Source organism: Emiliania huxleyi (genome assembly GCF_000372725.1).
Source record: "Emiliania huxleyi CCMP1516 unplaced genomic scaffold EMIHUscaffold_34, whole genome shotgun sequence".
Classification (NCBI taxonomy): Eukaryota; Haptophyta; order Isochrysidales; family Noelaerhabdaceae; genus Emiliania; species Emiliania huxleyi.
In genome coordinates, this window is record NW_005199443.1 from 30,224 (window position 1) to 53,777 (window position 23,554).

The window sequence follows — 23,554 nt, forward strand, 5'->3', positions numbered from 1 at the left end:
CACTCAAGCGTCAAGGTTGGGCACTGATGGCTCTCAGAAAAAATATTGGAAGGCTCCGACTCTCGTCTTTTAGTTGCCTATTGACCGCGAGGTGGCATGAAGGTCGCAGCGAGAATCTAAATTTCTTCCAAACCTCTTTTCTGGTACACCACGGAGGGTGAACCTACTTTTGGAGAAGGTAGGGATTGAGAGCAGTCTCGCTCTCAATCCTAGAAGTCGAAGGATTGTGAGCAGCACTCCTCGCAATCGGTAGCATCTCAGGTCGACAGAACGCGCGCACAGATCACACGCCTTTTGTCCACCCGACGACACACCTTCGCCTCGCACGCCGCTCTAATGCGAGTGCGGTAGTAGGAGGGTATGACTCTGACCTGTTCCGACCCTGATCCGACCTCTCTCGAACACCGACCTGATCCGACCGTGTTCACTTCGAACACGGTCGGATCAGGGTCGGACCAGAGTCGGAACAAGGTCGGGAAAATCCCTCCCTCCCGCCGCCGCTGTGGCAGTCACCCTCCTACTCCCCTCCACGCCGCGCTAAGCCTTGGCCGCGGCCGGCGCGGGCTTGGCCGCGGCCGGCGCGGGCTTCTTGGCGGCGCGCGCCTCCGCGAGCGCCTCCTCCGCCTTCTTGAGGCGGCTCTCGAGGTCGGCCAGCTTCCGCTTGCCCGCCGCCTCGTCCGGCGCGGCCGGCAGCACCATCTGGAACTCCAGGTTGTCGATGTCCCCGAGCGTGGTCGCCTCATCGAAGGTGCCGGTCTCCGTCTCGCGCCGGAGGAAGTAGTTGACCTCGTGGGAGAAGCCCGGGATCTTCTTGACGACCTGGTCCATGATCTGTAGCAGTCGTGGGAGGTAATGAGTGGGAGGTCCGCCGATGGCTGCCAGTAGCGGGTGTTGGGGGGGAGAGATCCGGCCAGGGGCGGGAGCTGTGTCGCGCGCACCTTGGCGAGGTCGTTGGGGTGGACGATGTACCCCCTGATCTGGTACTGCACGTTCGACCAGCCCGGAGCGCGCTTATAGTTCTTGTTGGGCCGCTCCGTCTCCTGCTTGTCCGTCCACGTCTGGCCCTGAAAGTCGAGAATCCGCTTCCGCGTCACATGCTGCGGCAGGTACGTGTTGATGCACCCCCACGTGTCGGCCATCTCGAACATGCGGCCTGGAGCGCGTCCTACTCCGACGGGAACTGGGGATTAGGACGGGCCCAGATGGGGAAGGGGAGGGGGGGAGGCTCACACCCGCAGCTCCTTGTCGTAGCCCATGTCGACGAGGGCGACGCCGGTCAGCATGACGGTCACGCTCACTTGGACCTGAAGGAGGCGCGACGCGGGGCCAGGAAGGTGAGAGAGGGCGGCCGTGTAGCGGGAGCGCACCTCCTCGACGATCGTCTCGCCGAACTTGGAGTCGTTGACCTTCTTGGACGCCTTGCTGCCCGGCGTCTGCTTGCCGCCCGGCGTCTCCACCATTTCGCCCTGTGTGGACAGAGGTGCGTGCGGCGATTCAGGAGTGCCTGGGACGGAGGTGCAGTATGGGGGCTGCAGGGCTGCTCACGAAGTGCGCGCGTCCCTTCTGCGGGGTGCTTGCCATGGTGCTGCGGTGCCGAGCGGGGAGAGCGGAGGGTCCGTGCGGCTAGATTGGAATCGAGTTGAGACCGGCGGGCGGGGACACGAATGGGGGCCCTGGTCGTTTCCGCAGGCGAAAGGACAAGACGTGCTTTTAAAATATTGGAAGGCTCCGACTCTCGTCTTTTAGTTGCCTATTGACCGCGAGGTGGCATGAAGGTCGCAGCGAGAATCTGCGAGAGACTGCGAAGAGAGATAGGAAGAGGCGGACGCCCAAGGGTGGGCGACGGCTAGCGCATCACACCCCTCTCCTTAAAATCCCTGTGTGGTGGCGGCGTGCCGTCCTCCCATCCCTCCCTTGGGTTGTCCGTTTTCTTTCTTTCTTTCTTTCTTTTAGTTGCCTATTGCCACACCTCCACGCCTTGAAAAAAAGGAAGCCGTCGCAGCGGCAGGAGGGCACACCTTAAAATCCCTGTGGTGGCGGCGTGCCGTCCTCCCATCCCTCCCTTGGGTTGTCTGTTTTATTTCTTTCTTCTTTTAGGGCACACCGATGAAGAAGGCGGCGGGCCTGCCGAGCCCTGGATGTGCGGTTACTGATTGCACTCCAAGTACTCTAAGTTCAAGTGAGTCCGGTAAAGGACCATCGGCGCCTGCAAAAATAAATAAATAAAAACGGACGCACCTCTCTACTGTGAGATGGGTAAAAAGGAACAGGTCCCCCGCCCTTGCGATCTTTGTGCAGGGTTCTTTGTGGGTGTGGTCGGCGACTAGCCGGGGTCGTCCTCCCGGTGGGGCACTAGCACTAGCCGTCTTCCACATGGTCCCTCGGGTCCCTGCTACTCCTAACTAATCTCTTTTCGTACATCCCTCGTTCCTCCTCCTGCTGATCTCCGCGCAAGGGCCAAGGCGGCAAAGTCCTGCTCCCTCCCTCGTCTCGCTCTGCGCGAGCGAGGCAATCTTGGTTTTGAACGCACTGGGCCGACATTTGAAAGGCCGCAAATTTTGCAAACCCGCAAACCCGCACCCGCGCGCGCACCCCCACCGCCGCTGTGCGTCGTGCTCCGCAGCCTCAGGGTCTGTCGCTCTCTCTGCCATGCTCGCGCGGCGGTCCCGCAGGAACCCGCGCCCTTGCCGCCCGGCCTGGGCTGGAGAGGCTCAGACCAGCATGATGCCGCGCTCCTCGCACACGGCCACCAGCTCAGGCTGCCTCTTGTTGTCCACGAAGAGCGTCTGCACGCGAGGGGAGGTGCGATGAGCATTGGGCGGGGGAGGGGCGTGTGGCGAGGGGGGGCGTCTCGCGCCTTCAAGCTCGGGGCGGCCCCCTCCTTGAGGGCGGCGGCCAGCGCCTTGCAGCCCTCGTCGCCAATCTTGTTGTTGTGGAGATAGAGCCTCTCGAGCCGCGGCGCTGCCCCGCTCGCGAGGACCTCCGCCAGCTTCGCCGCCTCCGCGTCGCCCCAGCCGAGGTCGGCGTAGTCCAGCTCGGTCGCCTTGCCAAACTGCTCCTTGAAGGCGGCCTCGTACAGCCGCTTCACCAGCGGCTTGTCGTCCTTGCCGTTGGTGAAGCTCTTCTTCTCCAGCTCCGCCGCGAACGCAGACGGCAGCAGCGGAGGGCGCCGGCCGCCGTCCTGGGTGCAGTCATCGGTGAGGCTGACGTAGCTGTACTCCACGCCGGCGCGCATCTTGCCGAGGTCGAGCGAGAGGTAGCCAGCCTTTGTCAGGCCAGCCCAGCTCTGCTCTGTGAAGCACCAGCCGCGGTCAAAGTACTTGGCCACGTTGGTGCCCTCGGCCTGATCCTCCGCCTTGTGGCCGTCCGGGAAGGAGGTCAGCCGCAGCACCCAAGTGTGCTGGTGGGAGTAGAGCGTGCCGAGGCAGCCCAGCCCCTGCTTGAAGAGCGCGTTCTGCTCCTCGGTGCGCAGGACGCCGTTGGGGGGGTCGGGGTGCTGGTGCAGCGAGCCGAAGTCCCAAAAGACGCCGAGCCGCGGGATGACGGGTTTGCCGAGCACGGGATGGTCGCTGAGCAGGGCCTTGAGCGCCCTTGCGACGCGGGCGAGGTTGGCTCCGCGCGGGTCGGGGTGGTCCTTGGTCAGCCACGGGTAGGAGAGCGCTCCGACGGCAAGGTCATACTCGGTGGTCGCCTCGACGAGGTCGGCGAAAGAGAGGAAGGCCTCTTTGGGCAGCGCCTGACGGTGGGTGAGGACGCCGCCCGCCTCGGCGTGGCTGATGACCCACTGCGCGTCGAGGACGGCGACGGCGCCGCTCGCGAGGACCGGCTCCAGGTCGCCACCGCCGCGCTTGCGCCACAGCTCCAGCTTCCTCTTGCTCACGCCGAGATCGGTGGCGGAGGGGAGGGCGTCGGCCGGCTGCGTCGGCGCGGCGGTGTCGGCGGGCGTCGGGGCGTCGAGTTCGACGGCGGGAGGGCCGGGCAGCTCCTCGGTCGGGGCCTCGACGCGGCTGGAGAAGCAGCCCATCGTGAGAAGTCGATCGACTTTGCACGGACACAGGTCGAGGTGGCGGCCGAGCGTCGGTGCACGGAGTTGCCCTCTAAGGGACACAGATGTGTTGAGTATATGAGCGACCCAGCTCGAGGGTTGCTCTCGACTCTGGCCTTTTCTGGGTCACGTAGCCACACCTCGCCTCCTCGGTGCGAGTGGCTGCCAGTTCGACTCTGGGGAGGATCGAACCATTAACAAGATGGCGAATTTCCGCGAATCATCTTTGATTATTTTTGTTTCCCGCTTTCTCTTTCTCTGCTAACACACTTACGCCTTGGAGCCAGAAAGAGTGGCTCAGACGTGATCCTATGCAAGGCCTCGCAGACTTGCTCGCCGACGCGGACGACGACATGCTGTTCGTTGAAGACGAGGTGCCGCCTGCGGAAGACCACAAAAGGCGAAACGCGGAGCCAAGTCTGCGATCTGCGCGAGCGCACGACACGCGGAAACCGGAGGGAACAAAGCGCGATCGCGAGCAGGGCACAAGTGAGACCGCGCAGCTGGACGATCCCATCGCCGCAGCCCAATCCTACCGCCAGCGTACCGCTGCGGAAGGCACACGCAGATACGAGTGCCATCTCTGTTTGCAGCTGTTCCAAAACGGCCACGCGCTCAACGCGCACCTGGCCAGCAAGGCCGACACGAAGCACAGTGCTCACCGCGCGCGGATGTTTGCAAACAAGGGCATCTCTAAGGCCGCATCGATAGATCACCGTGAGGCGATGGCGCGCGAGGACCCGAAGCGCCGCGATACAGGCGTTGGCGCTAGGGTCGTCTTCCTGCAGACTGGCGACGTGGTCGAGGTGGTCGAGCGGAAGGACGAGTCATGGGCGTGGGGCCTCGCAGGAGGGCGCATCTGCAAAATGAAGACGGAGGGCCAGCGATGGGTGTGGGAATGCGACTGGACGCGGTTATACGCAAACGGCGAATGCGCGCGAGGCTGCTGACAAAGACCGTCAGTTTAGATAGGAGAGAGGTGGGAGGCGGTGGTGACGCGAACATCTCTTTCATCAGTATTGTACTATAACCGCGGGCGGAGGGGAACCGTTGGCTACTCTTGGCACTTGCGACTTGGGCGTTGGGGATGAGTCATGAGAGAACTGGTGCGGTTCGATCCTGGTCCACAATGGTCGCAGGTCGCAGCCACTCGCACCAAGGCGTGGAGGTGTGGCAATAGGCAACTAAAAGACGAGAGTCGGAGGCCTTTTACAATATTTAAAAATTCTTCTTGTCCTTTCGCCTGCGGAAACGTTCAGCTCCCCTTAGATGTCCCCTTCGCCACGTCATCACGGATCTCCGATGCATGTCGGCCCCTCCGACGCCGCTGCGCCCCGCTCCAGCGTGGGCAAACCTGGGCTGCGGATGTGCGGAGTCACGTGGAAGGTGCAACCACGGCCCCGCCGCTCCTCCTCCCGACGGCCTCGGAGGCTGCGATGAATTAGATCCGGAAGTGGCACTTCGGGAACTCGTGATAGTGCACTTCGCGCTCGCCACCACACCCCGCCAGGACAGCGTCCCGTGCAGACCAATGGCTGGACAGCCGCGGACGAGTTCGAGCTGATCATGCGGCGCTGGCGTGCAACACTGGACCGCGGCAAAATGGGCGAGATCACCGTAGGTAAACGCAAAACTGACGCGTGCAAGAAGCACTCCCAGCGGCTCAAAAAGTGCCTGCAAGAGCGCATGCCGTCTCGGGTCGTCGAGGCCATCTGGAATGTCACCGCCGCGCAGCTCAGCCCCGATCCCGTGCGCATTGCAGTGATGGAGTGCACGGACCCCGACGACAGCAAGCGCGCTGCGGCGCTGAAGGCGCGGACGTACCGGCGCGGAGATGTCGTCGACGACTCGGCCGGTACAGACGACGATATCTCGGCTGCTATCAACCAGTACCTCTCAACATGCGACCGGAGCAGGGGCAGCGCCGAGCCGTGGACAGAGCAAGAGGACCGGCAGCTGCTCCATGCCTTCTGGCTCTCGCTGGTCGACCCTACTGCTCCGCTCAGATCGGCAGTCATCGGCTCGGGCCGAGGCGCGCATGCCATCGAGCATCGGCTCAACCAGCTGCGCTCGCGCCTCCCTCCCCACGTCGCTGAGCGGGCGCTGCCATCTCGCCAAAAGCAGCTCCAGACGTCGCGCTGGCTCGAGCTGGCGGAGCGATGCTGCAATCCGCAGACGCGGCCGAGCGGGCCGCAGCAGAACGATGCCGCCGTGGCCAAGGCGGCGCGCGCTGCGATCGCCGACGACGAGAACCTCGACGACGCCGGCAAGCAGGCGCTGCGGCGCGCCGCTGGCAGAGTCCCGCTCCAGCCGCACACCCGCCGCCCCCGCGCGCGCCCCACCCCGGCCGGGAGAAAGGGGTTTTTTTCGGTGCTGGTAGCCCCCCCAAAACAGGCGCGCGCAGCGCGCCCAGAGGGGCGCCGCAGGCGCCCCAAGCGGCGCGGAGCGCCGCCGCAGGCGGCGGACAGCAGGGGCCCGAAATTAAACGCCATTTTTGGTTCCGCGGTTTTGCCACTAACATTGAAATCCGGTACAAAACGACTTAGCCGAAACAGCTGACAGACAGACAGAGAGCACACACGTTCGAGACGGGGGTGCGCCGACCGCCGTCGCGGACCCAGTAGAGCTAGATGGTCCCACAGGACGCGCCCTTAGCCTCTGAGCTCGTCCTAGACGTTTTAGGGGAAGCGTGGGCAGACCAGAACGCGGCCACGGCGACGCTCCGAGGCTGTCAGCAGCGCTGGCGGCGATCGTGGCGACGGCGCCTCGCCGCGGCAGCGGCACAGAATCGAGGAGGTGGCGTTGGTGGCAGCATCAATGAGATATGAAGGCGGCCGTAATGCTGGTGGCGCCTTCGAGGGCGGCGGAGAGGGCGGTAGCAGCGACGGCGATCGAGTCATGTGGCAGGGGTGCGAAGATGCAGCAGGGAGGCTTGAGTTAGCGACGCGGGGCGGTGGCGTGCCAGCAGGTAAGCGGCAGCGGCGGAGAGCAGGTGCGCGAACTAAAGGCCAATCTTGAGATATCCATTTTGCACCACCTTTGGATTTCTGGTACAAATTGACTTGTGGATCTTGAAGGCACGCGCAAGAGCGCACCAGGCAAGTTGAATGAACCTCGGCTCAAAATGCGGATCTCGCTGCCGCTAAGCGTGGCATCGATGATCAAACGAGCGGTGACAGTAGCGGTGGCAACGGCGGCAGCGTCGACCGGAGCACCTACTGCGGTGTGAAATGTGAGCTGGGAGGCGGGAGGCAGATGCAATAGGAGCGGGAGAGTGAGATCGTCAGCCAGCACGGCAGACCTTTACGGCGCGGCTGCGGGCGCGTTTGCAGTGACATGCGATCCATGTGGTAGCAAAGGCACGGCGGGAGTAGCGTATGCAGGCTTTATGGGTACCTACCTACCGCTAAAATTCTTTTCCCGAAAACACGTAATCCTCGCTCGCTACCAGGTACCCAACGCGGCCAATGGATATCCACCTCGAGAACCTCGAGAGAGAAGCCACCATGCTCAACTGGGCGTTACCCGCCCTCCTCCTTCTCCTCGCCGGCGTCATCTGGCGCGTCGTCACAGCAAAGCGGCTGCCGGCTGGTCTCACAACTGCGCCTTGGGCGCCAGGTGGGATCCCTATCCTCGGCCATGCGCTGAGGTACAGGACCAACCCAGCGGCCTTCCTCTCCTCTTCGTGCGCCAGCGTTGGCCCCGTCTTCCGTCTGAATCTGGCTGGAAAGCGCATGGTGGTCGTCGGACCAGACAGCGCAGTCATCAAGGAAGTCGCGACGGCATCCGAGTCGATCCTGTCGGCGCGGAGGGCGGTCGCGGAAATTGGCTTCAACGAGACGCTGGGCAGCCTCAACGTCTATTTTGGCACGGACCTCCACAAGCGCTGGATCAAGGAGACGTACGGTGCGTGGTGGGCGCGTCAGCCGCACGACGCTCCCTCCGGCCTGCGCGACGAGATCCGGCCGCTCTGGAGGTCGCTCGACAGGTCGCTCGAGCGTGAACGCGCCGCCTCCCTTCGCGCCGCCGACCTGTTCGGCCTAGCGCGCGCGACGGTGCTGCGCTGTCAGGTCGAGCGCCTGCTCGGCGCGCCTGTCCTCGAGGCGGCAGGCGACGCGGCCTTCATCAGTGCATTCATGAGCTTCCAGGATCGCATCGAAGACGCGACCGCAAAGGCGGCGGTGCTGCCGCGCACCCTATCGCTGCCTCTCGTCCTCTGGCCGGTGGCGCGCATGCGGCGCAAGCTCACAAGGCGCCTCGCCGCGGCCATCGCTTGCGCGGAGCGCGGGGCCGACCCTGCAACCCTCGGATCGTGGCTGCGCGCCGCTGCGACGCTCCCGGGCGAGCTCGCGCGGCGGCCGAGTGCACAGGTGGCGGAGCTCGCGATCGGGCTGCTGTTTGCGAGCCACAAGAACCCGTCGATCGGGGCGGCGCAGACGTTGTGCGCATTGCTCGAGCTCGGCGACACACACCCGACCGTGCGGGCGGCACCACGCGGAGGCGTTTGGAGCGCCCGGAGGGCGGAGGGATGCACCGCCACCCTCGCAGGGCCGCGCCCCTGTCTAATAGGCAAGCAGGCTGGCCGCGTCGCCGGGCGCCGAGGCGCTGGCGGGCTGCCACACGATCCAGCGCTGCGTGCTCGAGACGCTCCGGCTCTGCGCGCACGCCATCGGGGCGGTGCGGACCGTCGTCGCGCCGGGCGGCTTCGTGCTCGCTGGTCGCTATTGGGTGGCGCGCGGCGAGACCATCGCTTTGGCACACGTGGCAGTGCACCGGTCGACCGAGGTGTGGGGCGCCGACGCCGACGCCTTCCGTCCGTCGCGGCCCGAGTATGGCGAGGCGGGCGCGCCGGCATCGCCGCCCAGCGAGTACGAGTACACCACCTTCAGCCAGGGGCTGCACACGTGTCCTGGCGAGCGGCTGGCGTTGCGCACGATGGAGCTGCTCGTGGCGCACTTCCTCACAAAGGGCGCGGCGCTCGACGGCCCGTTGCCGCCCGTCTCGTTCGAGCGCGCGACGCTGGCGCAGCGCGAGCGGGTGGTGGCGATCCGGTTTGCGAGGTGAAATTCTTGTGTGTCACATGTGAATACTGAACAGCACGTACAGAGTACGGTCTCGCCCCATTAGTTAGAAGAAAACTCAAAAGGGACGCCCCACACTCCTTCTCTCCCCTGATGCCTGAAGCGCCCTCTCGTCGCGCCAGTCGGTCGGCGGGCACCTTGCTCCGGACGCCATCTTCAGCGCGTACCCGCCGCGCCTCAACACGCCACCTGGCAGCGGCTCGCACCGGAGCGCAGGCGTGCAGGGCGGCCGCGGCAGCCCCCACTCGACGTGCTTGAGAATGCCGAAGCCCGGGTACGCCGTCGTCACTCGCATGGCGCTCCTGATGTCCGCAACCTGCTCCCCGCCAGAACGGGGTGCGTGGGCGTGGGCAGGGGTTGCAGGCGAGACTTGCGGAGCGCGCCTGCTGCTTGGATGGCGCATCGCGAGCGCAGCCCTGCGAGCGCGTGCACGAGTACATGTCGCGCTGGTCCACGATGAAGCGCCGCCCGCAGAACACGACCTGCATGCGGGCCGGGCCGGATTGGCTGAGGCTCTCTCTCTCGCTCACCGAGAGCCTATCCCGGGGCGGTCCCCGCCTCTCCCCACGAGACGAGGCTGCGCATTCCGGCGACCGAGCCCTGGTTGAACTCGACGATCAGCCCCTCCGCCTTGCTCACGTTCACCTCGTAGGAGTGCCCAAACGCCCGGACGACGCCAGCGCCAAAGGCGGCGATGTTGGAGTTGGGGAGCGGCACGGTGTAGACGATCATCGGGTTCGAAAAGTCAAAGCGGTTGAGGATACCCGGGAACTTGTACGCTACGGTGGTCGAGTCGAGCGTGTAGAGGTACCCAGAGGCGCGAACGAGCGGGTGGTCGCGATACTTGTGAAGCGCGGCCAGCCCGTGCCAGTCAAAGTTGGACTGCGGCACCTCCACAAGCACGGCTCGCCGTTGCTCCATCGACACGCCCGCAATGGCGTCGAGTGTCGAGTACCGGGGTGGCGAGTCCCGGCCGCCGCCGCCGCGCACAAAGATGGCGTCGTCGAATCGCTCGAACCCGGCGGCCAGCAGCGAGTACATCAGGACCTGCAGCGGGCGTGAGCCCGCATAGGTGTTGACCACGAGCTTCACGCTGGATGGCCGAGTGACGTCCGCCGCGGGAAGCGAGCCCACAAACCGCCGCACCTCACGGTGCTCTCGCCGCTGCTGCCAGCGGCAGCAGTGGACTCCGCACCGCGCAGCAACGCAACGGCCTGGCTTCTTGCATCCACGCGAGCACCTCGTCGTCGTCCGATTAGATTTCAACACCGCGCAATTTGGGCAGGTGTGGGCGCTCGCAGCTGGGCACGCGGGAAGCCACATTGCCAGCCACGCCGCGAAAAAGAGCCAGGCTTGCATGGGGGTGGCGCTCCGAACTCGGAAAGGACGCGCGCACAACCACAACTTGAGTTCAAACCATTCACAGTTTCGGACGCGAAACGCCCGTACGAAGGTGGTACCCACAATTACGTACGAGTGGCTGGTAGTCTACTCCCCCACAGTACTGCGCAGGTGTGCCTGTCCCCACGTAACAGTATAGGCGGTCCGGCTCATACTCTGAGGTTCGGGAACCGCAACGGATCCTCGGACGCCTGTGACGTGCGGCGTCGCACTTCGATGTCATGGGCGAGCCGCTCCGCCTCCGACTTGGGGGACGCCCCCCCCGCGCCGGCCGAGCCTTCCCAATCGCGCCAAAGCGAATCCTGGTGGGTGTCGCACATGCCGTCCCACACCTTGAAGCGCAGATTGAGCGTCCCCAGCTGACGGCCGCCGCCGCTGGCGGCGGCGAGCCTGTTTGGCCGCTGCAGCGGGAGCGGGAGCGGGTGCCCCTTCGCGAGCTCCTCCTTCTCGCGCGGGACGCGGCGCGCCTCGAGGGCGAGGGTGACGGTGCAGCTCCGCCGGGACGCAGAGCCGCCACCCAAAAAGGAGGCAGGCGTCGGGGTGAGCTTGAACTCCTTGATCAGCGGCTCGCGCGAGGCGACGAGCGTGCGCATCTGCGAGAAGGGCGGCGAGCGAGGCGGACGGGCGCAGCACGTAAGGTGGGGCGTGCGGGGCGGTGTGGTGCCCGTCGGGGCGGTGCGGTGTGGGCCAGCGTGCATTGGTGCTCACCTCGGCAACGTTCTCAAACAGCGCGACGCTCTCGGCGCGCGCCATCAGCTTGTGCTCCCCAAACGTCTCGTGGTCGAGCACCTCGAGGCCCAGCTTGAGCAGCGGCTCGAGCCGCACCTGGGACATGCCCAAGGTCATGTCAGGGACATGCCGCGGACGTGTCCGCGAGCTCGAGCGGCGGCTCGAGCCGCACCAGGCAGTCCACCGTCTCGTCCCACGCAGGGTCGATCAGCCCGTCCACCGCCTTGAGCTCGCGGCCCGTCGAGGCGGAGGTGCGCGCGACGCCCGTCTGCCGCGTCATGTTGGTGTGCCACCCGGCGATGGTGAAGCGGAGGAACGGGTCGGAGGCGCCCCCGAGGAGCTCGAGGTTGGGAACGCCGCTCGCCCGCTTCACCGTGACGCGCAGCACCGCGAGATCCTCCACCTGCAAGCCGCGGGGGCGGGAGGCTGGGCGCGCTCCTGCGGTTTGCAGGTGGGCCCCGAGCCAGGCGCACCGGCAGCCGGAGTCGAATCAGCCAGATTCGCACCGCGTTCTGGACGCGCCTCGCCATCGTCCACTTGCTCTCTTCGTCCAGCTGCCCTCGCGCCTGCGGCCGAGGGGAGCGCGAGCGGGGGTTGCGATCGGCGGGGTGGAGCCTGTAGCATCGCGCCGGGCCCTCGGCCCACCTCCTCCTCCACCTCCGAGAAGGTGCGGATGATGGTCGGCTCCGGCGGCGCGAGCTGCGCTGGCCCAGAGGTCCACGGCATGGTGGCGGGCGAGGCAGGGCTCTTGCCGAGGATGAAGGCCCCCACCGCGCGGGTCGTCGACGCCGAGACAACCTGCCTCCGGCGCGGGCTCGAGTCCGAGACGCCCTGTCTCGAGTCCGACCCCGACGAGGAGCGGCGCGCGGCCGGCTCGTCCTCGCCATCGACGCCGAGCCGCGTGGGCGTGCGCAGCGGCGGCGAGCGGGGCGGCGGTGGCGAGCGGAGCGGCAGCAGCGGCGAGGGCCCCGGTGAGGGGGAGGCCGAGCGGCTCGGAGCTGGCGAGTGCTGCTGCGGCGGCGAGTGCGGGCCGGGCGCCTCCAGCTTGCAGCGGTGGCGGATGTCGCAGACCGCGATCTCCGTCACGGCGTAGAGCTTCGAGCCGGACCCGTACCGCTCAACGGCCGGCTCGTTCCAGAGCTCGAGCTGGATGACGTCCTCGAGGCAGTCGGGCTCGAGCACCAGCAGCTCCTGCGGGGGCGAGACGCGAGGCACGGTGGGCACCGGCGTGCGCGAGGGTCCGGCCCTCGACCGGCCCCGCCTCGCCACGCACCTCCCAGTGCTTGACCTTGGGCCAGTCGATGGCGCGCGTGCGGTGCTCCTGCACCACCGTCGGGAGCCCCTCCTTGAGCTGCGAGAGCAGCCTGACCTTGACCATCAGCGTCCCCTTGCGCAAGCCCGCGCTCGAGCCGGCGTCCGTCGCGACGGGCGGCGGCACAAACCCCTCGAGCACCATCTGCAGCTTGACAACCATCCGGTCCTCAAGCGACACGAGCTGCGGCATCTTGGCGTCGAAGACGCGCGGCGGGCGCATGCGCCGCGTCTCCTCCTTGCCCGAGAGCTTGCGCGTGGTTGCGTCCACCGACAGCAGCACCTGGCAGGGGGGAGGGACAGCGGCGGTGACGGCAGGGCGGTCTGGTCTCGCGAGGGAAGGGGTAGTGGTCTAGTCTCGCACCACAGAGCCGGCGCCCACGAGTCCGGTGACTGGCGACGCGACGCACTGTGCGGTCGCGAGGCCGAGCTGCTTGAAGAAGAGGCCGTTCCTAGCGCACGGCCGCGCGCCGTTTGCACGCGGCTTGTGCACCACGCCGCCAAGCGCGTCGAGAAAGGTGAGCTTGAGCACGCGCGAGCCCGCCTCGAAGCCCTGCTGGATGTCGCGCGGCCGCTCGCGCGCGATCAGGCGGCGGTTCTCCGCAGTGGTGAGCTGCAGCGTCGACAAGCAGCCGTGCACGGAGCGGAGCAGCTTGGAGATGGAGTCGGCGGAGGAGCCAATGACGCCGTGGAGCAGCTCGAGGCCCGCCGACCGTCCAAACGCCGCCACGTCCCTCGTCTTGACCACCTCCAGGCCGTGCTCGGTGACCGCGGCGGCGGCGGCGCGCCACCGGCGGGCCAGCCCGACAGGGTTGCCAAACCTGCGCATGAGGCGCACGTGCGAGGAGGCGTGTGCGCGGCTTGGGGTGGGCTGAGAAGCAACGGGCAGGGAGCGGCTCGCACATGTCGATCGAGCCCATCGCCACCATCAAGTCTCGCATCATCTCGGACGACCACTGCGTGGCGGCGACGGCGGCCAGCGCGCCCAGGCTCGAGAAGACGTCGTGCACCTCAAAGGCAGAGACGGAGAAGGAGGCGTCCGTCACGGAGGCCAGGTTGGAGAGCATCGGCAGCAGAATCTCGAGCCCGTCGGGCACGCGCGGAAGCAGGCGCTCGATCACCTCAAGCAGCTCGCGCTTGGGATCGGCGACAAAAGTGGCGCCCATCGCCACCGTCGCGCGCAGCTTCAAGGGCGAGAGCGAGACGTGCTGGAGGTAGAGCTCGCCGCCGGCGCCCGTGACGGCGCCGCGCTGGGTGGCCTCGACGGGCACCGCGATGCCGCCGTGTCGCAGCGCGCGGAACGTCGAGACGAGCCGCCTCGAGCTGCCGATGGGCACCACCTGCCTGCCGGCGGCCGGGCCGTCCTGTGACCACTGCGTCTGCGAGAGGGCCTTGAGCAGCGCGAGGTCGAGCACGAGGTTGAGCGGCGCGACCTTGGCCTCCACCTTCTTGAACGAGGCGTGCGCGTGGTTGAGGCGGCGGTCCGCGTCCAGCTTGAGGAAGGGCTTGACCGCGCCGCTCGAGTCGGGCTCGTCGGACCACAGCACCAACGGGTTGAAGGACTCGTTGAGGAGGTTGTCGACGGAGAGGGAGCCCACGCCGCACGTGATGCGCGAGGCGGCGCCATCGGAGACGAAGCCAATATTGATGTGGCGCAGGTTGAGTTGCAGGAGCTCCTTTGGCGCGGCGTCGATGATGGCGATCGAGAGGCCGTGCAGCTCGAGCTCGACCGAGTAGCTCAGCGGCGACTGCGCATCCTCGGCCGGCACCGCGGCGCCCGGCGCCAATGCCAGCCGCCTCAAAGCTGGCGAAGCGCCCACGGGCGGCAGCAGCATGTCGCTGGGCAGCAGGAGCCGGCCGCTTCCGGCAGGGTAAGGCCTTGACTGGGGGCCGGCGCGGGGGCCCGACGCGTCCATCTGCTCGGAGGCATCAATCTGCTTGGTCACGCGGAGCACCCGCGTGTCGACGCCGCTCTCGTGCATTATCACCCGCCCAAAGGCGACGCGTCCGTGCTCAGCATCCCTGAGTGGGCGAACTGCGTAGAGCTCGCCGAAGCCAAACTGCACATAGTGGCTCATGCCGCCGGCCGCCTCCGGCTCGCACGAGGACAGCAGCACGCTGAGGCTGGAGGCGGCCTTCTCGCCCGCGGCGGCGGACCCCTGTCGCACGAGTCGGTTCTCGTCCCAGAGCAGCGGCACGTCGCCACTGCCGGCGGGCAGCACGTCCCAGACCAGGTCGCGCTCGGCACCGCGGCCCGAGGCGGGAAGCCTGACTGCGAACCAGAGGTCCGAGTCCAGCTCGTTGCGAATGCAGCACGGCGGCGACGCGGAGGCGTCCTCCACGACCACGAAAATGGTTGGCGCCGCCTCGCGCAGCGCCAGCCGCACGACCGTGTTCGTGCCGCCGCCTGCACCTCCTCCTTGCGCGCGGGCAAAGAAGTGCATGTCGGACATCTCGGAGAGCGACAGCGAGGGCGACCAGACCGACCCCTCCGTCGCGAGCCGCACGCGAAGCCGCAAGCGCGAGAGGAGCTTCCGCCGCGCGCCGTCGTCGCCCGCGCCGTCGGAGTCGAGCTCAAAGTGGTAGATGGGGCAACACGCCGACGGCGGCAGCGATGGCAGCGAGCCCGCGCCCCCCCTCGCCGGCTCCGGAGCAGGAGATCGGCCGCGGGCGCGAGACCCCCGCTCGGCGAGGGCGAGGAGGGAGCTCAGCGAGCCCGAGGAGCCTTCGGTGCGGGCGAGGGCGGTGCTATTGGCGGAAGCGAAGGTGGCGTGCGGCCGTCGCACGATATCGGAAAGCTTCCGCGCGTGCGGCTTGGCGTCGTCGGCCGCAGCGTGCGACGCGAGGTACTGCAGTGGCACGCCGAGCTTGTTGACGAGCATGACGCGCGGCTTGATGGAGACGATGGCGGTGTGGGGCACCGCCTCCTGCGCCTGCAGCTGCGTGCTCACGCCGAGCACGCCCGCGCCGCCGCCGAGCCACGCCTCGCCCGAGTGGGTTGCAGCGTGCGTCGAGATGGGCGTCGAGACGGCGCCGCGCAGCACGCGGCAGAGCTGCGCCTCGTGCGGCTCGCAGATCTGCAGCGGCTCGCCGCCGGCCCCGGCAGGCACCTCGACCTGCTGGTTGCGGGTGATCGCCCGGTTCGTGCCGAGCAACTTCACCGCGATCCGCGCCGTCGCGCGCGTCTCGGCCTCACGCAGGCAGAGGAGCGAGAGCGCCTCGGCCCGCAGGCGGCAGCCCCTCTCGGCGATCGCCCGCTCCGGAGAGGGAAGGAGCGGCGCGGCGGAGGTTGTGGCGGCGACGTACTCGAGGCTGACCGTGGTCTGGTTGATGACCGCGATGTCGGCCCACACCACGATGCGCAGCGGCTGGTTCGCGCCGCCCTCGGTAAGCTGGACCCACACCTCCATCTGCTCGTTGAGCCGGACCCGCGCGAGGAACCTCGAGCGCTTCGGCTTCGACTGCTCGCGCGGGAGGCGGCCGCGCGACCGCTTGTACTCCTGCTTGCGCTCAAAGGTGGACAGGTCGAGCCGCCGCTCCATCAGCGCCCAGGCGACCTGCGAGCGGTCCATCGCCTCGCGAGCCTTGAGCCGCACCTCCGAGCGAGGCATGTACCCCGCCCTCTCCTCCCCCCCCGCCTGCGCGCCGCGGCCGCTCTCCCTGCCGCCGCCCTCCCCGGCCGCGTACTCGCTCGCCGACTCGATCCCGTCCTCCACGTAACGGAGCTCCAGGCTTAGCGGCTGGTCCTCCTCGAGCAAGAAGGGCGCCATCAGCTCACAGTGGTCGCCGATCGGCAGCGCGTCGCGAATCCTGAGAGCCACGCCCTCCTCCTCCGCGCCCCCGGCTCCCGCCCCGCCCACGCCCCCGTCGCCTCCGTCTGCCCAGTCGTCGCCGGCACTCCCGCCCTCCCCGGCGCTGGCGCCCTCTCTGGAGCCGGCGCTGCCCGCGCGGTCCTCAGCGTCGGCCGACGATCCCCTGAACCCGCGGTCCGGCAAGAAGCGACGCGCCGCGGCGGCTGCTCGCGCGAGAGCTCCTTGCGGGGGCGATGTCACGGCCGGCGAGAGCGGCAGCGCCGGCGGCGAGAGCGGCAGGGGAGCAGCCGCGCCGGCGGAGGCAGTCGGAGAGGGCGGGCGGCGTGGCGCCAGGGCGCGCGAGACCGGAGCCGAAGTCGAGGGGGCGCGGCTGTGGGTGCGGCTGTGAGCCTCGGCGAGGGCGGCCGGCCCTGCTGGCGCGAGGGCGTGCGGCGCGGACAGCGTGAACTGCAGCCCGATCGGGAGCCGGTTCTCGAGGGTGTACTTTGGCAAGATGAGGATCGAGATGTCGGGCACCGCGCCCCAGGTCGGGTGCTCGATGTGGGTGCACTTGCGCTGGAGGCAGACGAGGGCGCGGCGCGGCGCCTCCCCGCGCGAGTCGTCCTCGTCGACCACGCCCGACAAGTCGCCGAGGGCGGCGTCCGAGTCGCTTGGGAAGGGGGCGAGCGCCTGCAGGTGCGCCTCGTCAGGCACCGGCCGCACGTACACCCGCGTGCCAGAGGTGAGGTGGAGCGGGACGTTGAGCGTCTTTCCGGACGCGATGCAGGTCTCGAGCAGCACGCCTGGTGGGGCAGGAGGGGGGGGGGGGGGGGAAACGGCGTGCGAACCCCCGGGCGGGGCGGGCGGGCGGAATGGGAAGGGAGGGGGGGGGGGGGGGGGTCGTCGCACCGCAGTCGTCGGAGCGCATGCCGCGCGACTCTGCCGAGTAGAGCGACTCGAACCGCACCAGCACCTTGCACCGCAGCGGGTTGTGGAGGCCGACGTTGGAGCGGAGCAGGACGTGCCGGCCAGCGCCCGAGCGGCTCACCTCCGAGACGACGACGGCCTCCGGGCTCACTCCTGGCGTGGCCTGCCAGACGCGGTGGCTCGAGACGCGGCACTCGGAGAGGGAGATGCGCAGCTCGCCGCCCTCCCCGTCGCCCTTCCACACGAGCCGCGCCGGGTCGTCGCGGCAGACGAAGCGCACGCTGATCTCCTTGTCCACGAGCGCCTTGTCGCGGCGGGTGAGCTGGTGGGAGGGAAGGAACGCCGAGTCCTCGCGAAGCTCCCTCCAGGACGAGTCCGCCTCCGACAAGCTCGACCTGCTCTGGCCGCCCACAACCTCGGCCTGGGCGCGCACGGAATGCTCGTCGGAGGCGCGGTCGTCAAGCTTGAAGGTGTCGACGACGTCTCGCTCGCGGCCGTGGCCGTCTTGCCGGAGGCCAAAGACGCGGCCGGCCTCCTCGACGGTGGCCTTGAGGGCGAGCGAGGCGTTGAGCTGGAGCACCCGGTCCGAATAGGCCTTGGCGTAGAGCTTGCGGCTGTGCGGCGGCTTGAGGGCGAAGGCGTACGCCACGAACGGCTCGCAGAGCGGCTCCAACTTGTTGAGGCTCAGGTTGAGGTAGGCGGCCTCGAAGGCGAGCGAGGCGGAGAAGAGCGCCTTCTCCGCCGGGCCGAGGCCGGAGAGCGTGGGGGCGAGGGCGGCGCTCGGCGGCGCAGCGCGGTGCAGCTCGAGCTCGAAGACTGCTTGGCGGAGGGTGAGGTCGAGCATCGGCTGCGAGGAGAAGTGCTCGCCGTGGAAGGCGAGGCGGAGCCCGCTGATGGATGCACGCAGCATGTGGGCTGCGCTGACGAGCGACGTGGACCGAGGAGAGGAAGCTGGCGGCGCGGGCTCTGGCGTCGCGTCGGCGTCCGAAGGGGCCGCCGCCGGGAGCCCGGCCGCCGCGGCCTGCAGCACGGTGAGGTCCTGCGCGGTCAGATTGAAGACGGATTCCGAAGAAGGCCCCTCGGTGCCCGCGTCTGAGTCGTCGTCGCCTGGCGCGTCCGGCGTGCTGAAGGAAACGAGAGTCTCGGCTGCGACGTGGCCCAGCGTTGGAGCTGCCTCGTCGTCTTTGCCGCGGGCGAACAGTGGAGAGGCCGCCCTTCGCTCGAAGCTGGCGCGCGCGGAGGTGGAGGCGGCGCGGACGTCGATGGCGGCGAGCCGCCGAGTCTCCGCGGCCGACCCGTTGGCCTCGCGCGCGGACGCCTCGTGGCGGAATGTGAGGCGGGTCGGGTCGAGCACGAAGTGGTGCTCGTCGGACGAGGCGAGCTCGATCACGCCGTCGGAGCGCGCGTCGAGCATGCACGTGAGGAGCGACACCGCGACGTCGATCTCGAGCAGCTCGTGCTGCGGGCACGAGCTCGCTGCGAGCGCCCTCTCTCGAGGCGCCGCCCGCTGGCCGCGCCGCGCGTCTGGCTTGGCGTCGGCGATCCCGATCGCGAGCGCCCACCCGCTCTCGCGCTGCGAGTGCAGCTTGGCCTTCTCCACGGTCTCAACGTCGCAGGGCAAGATGAAGAAGACGTCGCGCAGCGAGAGGCTAACGGACCGGCGCTCGCCGCCGAGGACGAGCGCGTCGGAGAGCGCGACAGCCGGCGATGCGGTGGTCGAGGCCGCCGGCGCCTCCCGCCGCGCCTCCCGCGCCTCCACCTCGTCGGCCAGCCTCCACGGCCTTGTCGGCTGCCCGGCCCGGCCTGCGCCCCCGTCCTCCAGGCGAGAGAGGAGCGGCACGCCATCGCAGCGCTGCGCGGAGTGGTCTGCGGGGGCAAGGTCGAGCGGAGCCGGCGCAGTGAGGCTCGTCATCGGCATGGCGGCGACAGCGCGCGGCAGAAGGCGCGGCCGAGCGTGCTCGGCTGCCGCTGCCGACCAGCGCGAGAGGTCTGCGGTGAGCTCTCCCAGCAGGACGGCGGCGGCGCTGCGGATGGACGCCCGCACCTCCTGGTGCTGCTGCGGCGGCGGCGCGTCTGCCGGCGGCGTGCCGGCGGATGGGAGCGGCTCGCCGAGCGTGGTGGTGAGCATGCGCAAGGTGAGCATGTCCGCCGCGCTGCGCTGCCGGGGACGGCGGCGGCCGGTGGTGGCGCTGCCCGGCGGGGGTGCACACGGCGCAACCAGCTCTCGGAAGGGCATCGAGCGCTCGCCCGGAGCATGCGCGGAGCCGAGGGAGGGAGAGGCCGCGTCGGCGATGTGGAAGGCGCCAATCGCGACTGCGAGTTCGGTCGTGCGCCGCGCCTTTTGCATTCGGAGGCTCAGGCCGCCTTGAGGGCCGGCGGGGCTGCCTGTCCGGCCGAGGCAGAAGCGCGCGATCGGGCCGCCGGGAGCGCCGGCGAGGCGGGGGGGCAGCAGCGTGAGCTCCGCGCCATGCAGCTGCACGTGCAGCTGAATGCGGCAGGGCTCCTCGCGGTAGCCGAGCTCGCGCAGACCGGGCGCGAGCTCCTCGGGCGGGGGCGGGTCGTACATGAGGTGGTCCGCCACCGCGAAGAGCTGCCGCGCCCGCGCCTCCAGCGCGGCCAGAGGCGGTGGCGGCGCCTCCTCGCCCAGCTCGAACGCCTCGAGCGCGGCGCTCCACTCGGGCAGCGGCGCCGGGCAGGGCGAGACCTCGGAGGCGGCCACGCCGCTGCTGCCGACGAGGAGGGCGTCTGCGCCCAGGCGGTCGCACAAGCCGCCCAGCCGCGCGCGCCACGCGCGCCGCTGCTGGGGCGAGGACAGGGCGTGGCATGCGCCGGCGGCGCGAGCGTACGCCAGCATGTGGGCCGAGAGCGCCCTCAGCTCTGTCTGCCCGGCGGCGCCGCCCGAAGAGGCCACGTCCGCCTCGGAGGAGCCTCTGGCCAACGTGCCAGCGCGCGCCCGCTCCGCCGCTCGGCGTGCGGTGGCGGCGGCGCGCGCCACGAGCCGCTCCAGCTGGGCGGCGGTCGCCTCCGCCTCGCCCGCGCTGCACCGCTCGAGCGCGAGTGAGTACCAGCCGCCGTAGCCGGACGACAGCTCGGTGAGGCGGCCGAGGGCGGCGTGCTGCTCGGGCCGCAGCGCGAGCCTCGCCGCCGCGCCGCCCGTCGTGAGCGAGACGCGGCGCGAGTTGACGAGGTCTGGACGATACGACGTGGCCACCCGTATCTCGAGCCAGCCGTCCCCCTCGCCTCCTCCGCCCTCGCCTCCTCCGCCGCCGCCGCCCTGCCGCATGTCGAGCACGGGCGCCATTGAAGGCGCCGCCTCTGCCGGCGCCGCCGCCGACTCAGCACCTTCGGCCGGCTGCGGACTCGGGACGGACGCCTCGAGCGGCTCCGCGTGCAGCCGGAGGCCGCGCATGCGCACGCTGACCCGCTGCGGCGCCACTCCGGCGACGGTGGCGGCGGGCGGGTCTCCGAAGCGCAAGGTGATGGAGGCGGCGCGGATGGCGAGGAGCGCGTCTGCGGGCTGGTCGGTGTAGACGAGGTCGAAGCGCGAGACGGCGATCTTGAGCTGCGGGAGGAGCCGCTGCCGCACGAAGCGGCTGGCCGCGCTCAGATGGGGCGGCGGCACGGCGCAGCCGCCGCCGGCGTGCGCTGCGACCACGTCCGCCGCTCGCCCGACCGCCCACTCCTTGACGCTCAGGAGGTAGTCGAGCAGCACGGCCTCCCCGCCGTACCACTCGGGCGCGCCGCAGGGCTCGTGCAGCATATGACACCCCTCCAGCCGCAGCGTCACCAGCCGCAGCCCGCTGCTCGGCGCCGGCACCGCCGACTCGCCGCCGTCGCCTTCTTCCGTGTCTGGCCGCCGGTGGCCGCGCAGGAGGGAGAGCAGCGCCAGCACCGAGAGCTCGAGTGATAGCTCGTCGATCGAGAAGCAGTGCAGCCGCGACGGCAGGAACATGCCAAGAGCGCAGCCATTCACGGTCTCGCGCTGCGAAGGGTCAAAGAGCTTCACGCCGCTCAACCCAACGGTGAGACCGCGTCGCATCGAGAGGCCGAAGTGAAGCCGGCGGCACTCGATAACCTGCCTCAACAGCCGCGGGGCCACGACTAGCTGCATGGTGAGCAGCAATGCAAGCAGGAGCACGAAAACCAGGACATACACATTGCTCCTCCCCTCCTCGCCTGGCGGACGCTCGGAGAATGCGAGAACCTCGTCGGAGTACTGGCCACTGCCGACCACGGCCGGCGAAAGAGCGACAGCCACGGCCGGCGAAAAAGCGACAGCCACGGCCGGCGAACGAGCGACAGCCACGGCCGGCGAACGAGCGACAGACGGCGCTCGGCTGGCGAGGCGATGGAGGAAGTCCACCGCTCGGTCCATCAAAAGGCCACTAAAAAGAATTTTCCCAATAAAAAAGTAATAACGTGTCGCGCAGCGGAGCTGGAATAGGACCGCCGCGAGCGGCGTGGCGTGGAGCGGTTGTGCACCCCTCCGGGGGCCCCTCTGCGCCGGGGAGGCGATGTTGGAGCTAGGACGCAAGCGTCGGTCGCCCTTTTTCAAACTCGGGGCCCACTCCGCTACGCTCCGACCCGAATTTGGAGGGCCTAAAAGTTTAAGGTATTGCTGCGCAAGCCTAGCACTAACACCCCCTCCTCTCACAGCAGTTCGGACTGGCACCAAGAAAGTCACAGCTGGCGACGGCCCCTTATCACACCGGCTCACCACCGGAGGCCGCCTAAGCGACTCCGTTAAGAACGGCAATGCACTCCGCACCATGCACAATGCCGCTCTCCCCGCACGCTAGCTCGTTCACCGTCTGCCACGCCACGGCGGTGTGGAGGACGACAGACAAGCGCTGCATCTGCAGCCCGTGCCAGTTCTTGGTGGTCCATGTGACCTCGTCCAGGTGCTGAGCGTGCGAAAGTTTGTTGCTCAGCTGGTTCGCCGCCTCCCTCAGGGTGCTGCGAACCTCCTTTCCAAAGCCTCCGAGGCCTCAAAAGGAAGCGCATAAAGAAAGTCGGGGTCGCAGCGAGCGTCGCGCAGCAGTTGAGCATGCTCGTGCGTTGTTTAGGACGCCACGCCAATTATCTGCGCGCCCATCTGTTGCCTGGCATCCCCTGCGAATTCGTCGCTCGTGATCAGCTCCGCTGCCGCTCGTAGCAACCAGTGCCGTGTCGAGATGAAGCTCCGCGACGACGCCCGTGGACTGCACGCGCAGGGAGAGGCGCACGAGCTCCCGCACGGCAAGCGACTTCTCGGCATGCGCCGCCTGACGCCTGTCGGCATCCCATTCTTGCAAGCAAGCCATTTCTACCGACGACCGCGTATTGGTCGCGGAGAGGACGGACGTTTTGGTACGTTTTGGCACCAGCTGAAGGCTTGCACGGACAAGAGCCCGTTGCCAACCGCACTTTTGCCAGAGCCTCGCGAATCAATTGGCCTCCGCTCAGGTGTGAACACGTAACACGTATTCGATACTTATTCGCTGCGGTCAAAACGAACGTTTTATAGTACGCGGCTCCACGTCCACACTACCACGTCCCCCCTCCCGCACCCGGCTCGAGCAGCTCGCGCCGTAGCGGCTCGGCGGCCACCATCCGCTCCCACACCTCGGCGCGCAGGGCGGCGCAAACGGGCGCGCAGACCTCTGGCTCCTCCGCCACCGGCCCGGCTCCGCCTGCGGCGGCGACGGCGAGCGCGACGCGCGCGTCGTGGCAGGGGCGCGAGCCGGGGCAGCCGTGCAGCCGAACCAGCTTGCCGGCCAGCTGCCGCGCCTCGGCCGCGCGGTCGGGCTCCGCCGCGAGGAAGGCGCAGCCGAGTGCCGCCGAGCGCGACCAGCAGGCGGCGTCGCGCGCCTCGATCGCGTCCGAGAGGAGGGCGCGGTAGGAGGCGTCGCAGTGCGCGCTCGCGGCGCGCGCCTGCTGCTGCCTCTCGCTCAGCGCGTCCCACAGCGCGGGAGGCACCTCCGCCCGGCTCGCGCACTCGCTCAGCACGCTGGCGTGCTCCGCGGCCGCCATCCGCACGCAGTGCAGCTGCCGCTGGAAGAGCGAGGCGAGGAGGCGGCGCAGCCGGCGCGCCTCGCGCCCGCCGCCGCCGGCGCGCTCGATGGCCGCCTCGACGTACCGCTTGGCGCGCAGCATCTCGTCGCTGGCGGCCGCTGTGACGGCGCCAGTCTCGAGCTCCACGAGCCGCAGGTGCGCCGGCCGCACCAGCAGCGGCGGTCCGGAGCCCCAAAAGCCGTCCGACATGGCGGCGCCCTCTCCGGAATCCAGCG

The 23,554-nt window shown here is 68.6% G+C and overlaps 2 protein-coding genes across 2 annotated transcripts; one reads left to right on the forward strand and one right to left on the reverse strand.

Moving 5' to 3' along the window:
• Positions 1 to 7,512: 7,512 nt before the first annotated feature.
• Positions 7,513 to 9,109, forward strand: EMIHUDRAFT_207912 (hypothetical protein; the record flags this gene model as incomplete). Its single annotated transcript, XM_005773278.1, has 2 exons — positions 7,513 to 8,523; positions 8,615 to 9,109. 2 exons carry the CDS (start codon positions 7,513 to 7,515, stop codon positions 9,107 to 9,109), a joined length of 1,506 nt encoding a protein of 501 aa, XP_005773335.1.
• A 1,420-nt stretch (positions 9,110 to 10,529) lies between these two features.
• EMIHUDRAFT_354910 (hypothetical protein) lies at positions 10,530 to 11,183 on the reverse strand. The gene has a single exon (XM_005773279.1). The coding sequence runs from the start codon at positions 11,118 to 11,120 to the stop codon at positions 10,677 to 10,679; it is 444 nt and encodes a 147-aa protein (XP_005773336.1). The 5' UTR covers positions 11,121 to 11,183; the 3' UTR covers positions 10,530 to 10,676.
• Positions 11,184 to 23,554: the final 12,371 nt, after the last annotated feature.